Source organism: Gavialis gangeticus, unplaced genomic scaffold (genome assembly GCF_001723915.1).
Source record: "Gavialis gangeticus isolate Ggan-Ray unplaced genomic scaffold, GavGan_comp1, whole genome shotgun sequence".
NCBI lineage: Eukaryota > Metazoa > Chordata > Crocodylia > Gavialidae > Gavialis > Gavialis gangeticus.
Genome location: NW_017729019.1, coordinates 3,835,146 through 3,840,926, shown reverse-complemented (window position 1 = coordinate 3,840,926; position 5,781 = coordinate 3,835,146). Strand labels below are relative to the sequence as shown.

The following is a 5,781-nucleotide window of genomic DNA, read 5'->3' as shown; positions in this document are numbered from 1 at the left end:
CCAGCAGGGGAGTAATGTGATAGTTTTGGATGGCTGAACATTCCCATCTGCAGCAAAGAGATACGCGGCCCCCAAAAGCCAGACCAAGCCTGGGAGCCACTCTGATAACACACAAGCTGCACAAATCACATGCAGTGTCTGCCCCACGTTGCAGCAGGAAGGATGCTGCTCCGTGCCCAGCAGGCTTGGGCGAGTGGCCATCCATGCTGAACGGCTTGGCACAGGGGCTGCCCCGTGAGCAGAGTCCAGAGCACCAGTGATGCCAGCATGGGGCAGAGGGAGGTCACATTTCCCTGCTCATCAGAAATGCAGCCTCAGCAGCTCTTCTCCCCGCATCCTACAAAGCACATGTCCCCTCTGCACAGCACTGTGCACCTTGCATCCTTGACACACCTTGCTTCCAACCTGCCATGCCTTCTACGCACAGGACAGTCCACCCAGCACAGCACAGCCAGGCACTGGGGAAAGAAACTTTTTTTTCAAAGCCATAGTAGTCTCCCTACATCAGGGGAAGGTTGGCCTGCAAGCTCCTTTCCAAAAGCAAACTCAGATCCTTGGCTCCCAGGCTCAGGGCAAAAGGGAAACATGTGCCAACTAGTATGACGGAAACTGCAGAGTCAGGACAGAGGGGAAGAGGAGGTGGAGATGCCAGGCAAGGTAGGCCCTGCCCCTGCGAGCCTCTGAAAGATTTGGAAAAGATTTGAGATGCGGAACCTGGTCCCTTCTTCTCAGACCCAGCATAAGGGACTCATACTGGTGAAGGGTACCAGCCTGGCTGCCCTGATTTAGATCATGGGAAGCAGTAAGAGTGATCCCACCCTCCGAGAAAAAAATTTCTGTCCCCAAGGCCCATTCAGTCCCCGGCTTCTCTGCTAAGGTGCACATCTACCCGTCTTCTATTTAACTTCAGATTAACACCGCTAATTCTGTTTCTCTGCTCTCCCCAGACAAGGCAGGGTGGTAGGTCACGTGGCCTGGAAGCCGTGAGCAAGAAAGGGTCAACCACAATAAAGGCTAAGTTGTTTTTCCCAGTGCTGGCTGGGCCCAGCCATGCCACAGCCACACACCTAAGCGCACGCTGTTTAGTCCAGCGGTTTTCAAACTTTTTAGACTCAAGGCACCCTCATTAAACTCAAGGCACAGTAGTTAAGAATCGCTGGTTTTAATCTCCCTGTGCCTCATTTCCCCTTGCACACAATGGGCATAACAGCACTACAGCTAATACAATAAAGACTGCCAGGTGTTCAGATACTACAGCAATGGGGATAACAGCACTGCTGCTAATACAATAAAGACTGCCAAGTGCTCTTATACTATGGCAATGGGACCACAGGCAGAGTAACAGTTTTCCCAGCACCAGGGCACCTGTTGGGGGAAACCTGAACCGGGCAGAAGGTGGGGAGGTGCGGCAGATCAGAGCCTGCCAACCTGTCACAGGTTTCTCAGCCCAAAGGCACTGCTGTCTCGCAGTCAAAGCCTGGGGCAAATGCCACATGGAGACACAAGCAAAACCCAACCTTTGCCCCATGAAAAAAAGTCACTCTCAAAATATTTGTTGCCAGCCAGCCTGCAGTCTGTCAATGGCTCTTCTGAGAATCCCCATCCCCTCCCAAGCAGTGCCTGACCTCAGGTCCCTGCCAGAGGCAGCACAAAAGAAACACTCAAGGATTGCAGTGCCTCGTCCTAGTGCTGGCCAAGGCAGAAATGACTACATGTTGTAACTGGATCTCTGTGCCAAGATCCACCCAGCCCATTGCCCCTCGCAGCTCTCTTACAGCTTTGATGTTGCGCCCTAATCACACTACTTTGTTGGTACGGTACAGCTGTACAGGGGGTGCAGAATAAGGGCTCAATGCCACTGAAAAACACTGGGAAGAAGGATGCACCTACAGGGATTGTCCCTTCCAGCCAGGCCCTACTCCCACTGCCAAAACCTCCTCCACGAGAACCACCACGACACAAAACCTACGTGTTTGCACTGTGGCCTGAACAAACTGGCAGAACTGGCCCTGTAGCATTGAGCCAGGTATCAAGCAGCTACAGCAGCCAGCACAACCCAGGCCTGGTCCCACATCCTGCACCTTTGCCACACTATTTGTGCTTAGAGAGAGGGGAGTGAGAAGTTTAATGCAAGACCCTCCAGCAGTCCCAGCAAGTCCTTCCAGTTAAGGCTTTGAAAGGTGGAAAAACAGGAGCCAGCAAGTCAGTGACTGCCCTGTCCAGCCATGTAATAATGGTCCACCTGTTCCCACCGAGCTGCTGAGACAACGACACATCTTCACAGTCCAGCCACATACACAGAAAAATAAGCTTAGATCAACACTGCTCCAGAAGTTGATTCTTTTCAGAAAAGGGAGAGGGGTTTCTTTCACAGGAGCTGCTGCAAAAGGCTAGGCAGGACTCAGTGCAGTTCCAGCCACAGCGAGGGTAGGAAGGCATCCATCTGGATCAACAGATATACTCTGAGTTTGCACTCAGGTGAGGCAGATTTAGCCCATTCCAAAGCGACCACTCAAACACGCACTCCTCCCCTTCCTGCACTCCAAAACTCAATTCACACTGAAGGCCAGAGAGCTTGCCAAAAGGTGGCCACCAGCACTGAACATCCAGCTTTAAATTAATGTCACTGGCCAACTGGAACATCCCCAAAGGACAGGCTAGACTCTCCACCACACTATTTCGGTCAGGATTGAGTGTTTTTTTGAATGAAGGACACTGCCCGAGTTCTGTGTAGGATCACAGACTGGATATTTTAGACCTGTATTTTGCAAGGTATCAGACTAGCTGGCCATAACAATCCCTTCCGGGCTTCAAATCCAGGGGCAAAATCTGGGCCCTAGATACACATCCATAGAAAAACTCCCCAAGGCTTGGCAAGCACCTGAATTTCCCAGTGACGACAATTTCTGAAATTTCCATTACAACAGCCCCGACCAGACAGCCTCTTACCTGACACGGACACCCGCATGATGGCCTCCAGGGGCCTGTTGTTATCCAGGGCCCTGCTCAGCCTCAGCTCCCCAGTGCTATGGTTCAACAGGACCAAGTTCAGCTCATTGCCTTGCTCAAAACTGTAAGTAAGCCTATCAGAGACGTCAGGGTCATACGCTGGGATCCGGCCAATGACACCGCTTGGGAAGCTGCTGGACTTGTTGTTGATGTAGTTGTTGAAGATGATTTCAAAGTTCTTCAGAACTGGGCTGTTGTCATTTTTATCCAGCAGGCGGATGTGCACGGTGGCCCGGCTCACCAGAGGGGCCGAGGTGGCCTGGACCACAATGACATATTCCGACTTGGCCTCGTAATCTAAATCCATCAGTGCCGTCAGTTCCCCAGAGAAGATATCAAGCTGGAAGACCTCTGGGATGTTGCCTTCAACAATCTGGTACATTATCTGGGCATTCGTGCCCTCGTCCGGGTCACTAGCTGTGATTCGGGCCACCACCAGCCCGATGGGACTGTTCTCCTCCACAAAGATGTCAAACTCATCCCGCTCAAACACAGGGGGATTGTCGTTCACATCCAAGATGGTGATCTGGATGTCAATGGGAGTCCTCATAGGTGGGAGGCCCTTATCCACAGCGTAAGCCTTGAGCACATAGAGCGGGACATTCTCTCTGTCCAGCCTCCGCAGGGTCCGGACGATGCCCGAGGTGGATTCGATGATGAAATCTCCATCTCCGTCGTCTCCCCCCTGGAAGGTATAGAAGACCCTCCCATTGAGCCCCGAGTCCCGGTCGGTGGCAGAGACCTGTAGGACACTAGTGAAGGCTGGGACGTCTTCATACACAGAGCCCTGATAATTATCCCGCAGGAACTGAGGTGCATTGTCATTCACATCATTGACCAGGATCTCCAGGTAGGTGGTATCAGATTTTTGAGGAATGCCGTTGTCCCTGGCTGTGATAGCTAGGGTGTAGGACACCTGATCCTCATAATCCAGCTCCATCTGAGTTGTGACTGCGCCAGTATCCAAATCTATCTTGAACTGAGGGATGCTGTCCTCCATGAAGTAGGTGATCCGGGCATTTTCCCCCGTGTCCTCATCTGTGGCACTTATGATCACCACTGTGGTGCCCACAGGTCGGTCCTCGTTAATGTTGACGGTGTAGTGGGAGCTCTGGAAGACTGGCCGGTGGGTGTTGGCATCAGTCACATTGATGAAGACGTGGGCTGTGTCCACGCGGGTGCCATCAGAGGCGGTGATGGTCAGGAGGTACTGACGCTCCAGTTTGTAATCCAGGGGCAGAGCCAGTGTGATAAGGCCCCCTCCACTCTGGCTGGTGATGGAAAAGCGGTTGCGAGTGTTGCCATTCGAGATCTGGTAGGTGATGACACTGTTAACATCCCGGTCAATGGCAGAGACAGTCAGGACACTAGTACCCACAGCAGCGTCCTCGTTCAGGCGCATGGTGTACTCCTTCTGAGTAAACTCAGGATTGTTATCGTTGACGTCTAGGACAGTGATGCTGACGCTGGCTGAGGAAGTCATGGATGGGCTGCCGTGGTCCCTGGCCTCCACCCCAAAGTTGTAGAAATCCACCATCTCACGGTCCAGCTCCAAGGCCACCACAATCCAGCCCGTGTTGTTATTGATGGCAAAGGGGAAATCGAGACTGGTCTCCACAAGGGTGTACTCCAGCCGGGAATTCTCCCCAGAGTCAGCGTCAATGGCTTGGATGTGAATGACCGAGTAGCCAACAGGCACGTTCTCCAGCACCGTGGACTGGAACGGGGTGCTGACAAAGATGGGAGCGTTGTCATTGACGTCTAGGACCTGGACAGTTACCAACCCACTGATGTTCGAGAGGGGCGGCCTGCCCCCATCCTGAGCTCTGATGCGGAGCGTGTACTCCTTGCTCATCTCGTAGTCCAGCTGGCTGACCACGTCGATGTTCCCCGTCTGGGCGTCGATGTAGAAATGGCCCCGGGTGTTCCCGCTCATGATGCTGTAGTGCACCAGGGCGTTGTTGCTTTTGTCCCGGTCCGTCGCGGTGACCTGCAGGATGTGGGAGTTGGGGACCACGTCCTCAGGCACCTGCACCACGTAGCGCTTCTCGCTGAACTGCGGCGAGTTGTCATTGTCGTCCTCCACCGCGATGTGGATGGTGGCGGTGGTGCTGCGGGGCCCCGGCTCCTTCCCTTGGTCGTTGGCCTCCACCACCAGCTGGTAGGACTCCACGGCCTCCCTGTCCACCAGCCCCTTGGTGCGGATGACGCCGGAGCGGGGGTCGATCTCGAAGGCCTCGTTGGCCCCGTCCCCGTTGAGGAGGCGGTAGAGGATGTTGGCGTTGGCGCTGGCGTCGCCGTCGGTGGCCCGCACCGTCAGCACCTCGTAGCCGATCTCCAGGTTCTCCCGCACGCTCTCCTTGTACTCCCGCTGCTCAAAGACGGGGTCGTGATCGTTGGCGTCGCTCACCGTGACCGTGAGGGTGGCCAGCGCCGTGCGCCGCGGCGTGCCGTGGTCCACAGCCGTCACCCGGAAGACGTGGGTGCTCTTGGTCTCCCGGTCCAGCTCCTCCGCCGTGCTCACCAGCCCGCTCCGGGGGTCGATGGCGAAGAAGGCGCCGGAGCGGCTGTCGAAGAGCGCGTCCAGCGAGTAGGCCAGCCGCCCCGCGTCCCCCTCGTCCGGGTCGGCGGCCTGCAGCGAGATGACGGGGGTGCCGGCCGGCCGGTTCTCGGCCACCCACGCCTGGTAGGTGGGCGCCGGGAACTGCGGGCTGCTGTTGGCGTCGCGCTTGCTCCGGCCCGTGGCGGGCAGCCAGGGCGCGGGGCCCGCGG

General features: G+C 55.5%; 1 protein-coding gene across 1 annotated transcript in view; it reads right to left on the bottom strand.

The window, feature by feature from the left end:
- CELSR2 (cadherin EGF LAG seven-pass G-type receptor 2) overlaps window positions 1-5,764 on the bottom strand; it is a gene marked incomplete at its 5' end in the record, with an annotated part of 103,259 nt that extends 97,495 nt beyond the window's left edge. The window contains one exon of the mRNA XM_019513727.1: window positions 2,950-5,764. Coding sequence (XP_019369272.1) covers window positions 2,950-5,764 — 2,815 coding nt within the window. The remainder of the gene's footprint in view (window positions 1-2,949) is intronic.
- Between the last annotated feature and the right edge of the window lie 17 nt (window positions 5,765-5,781).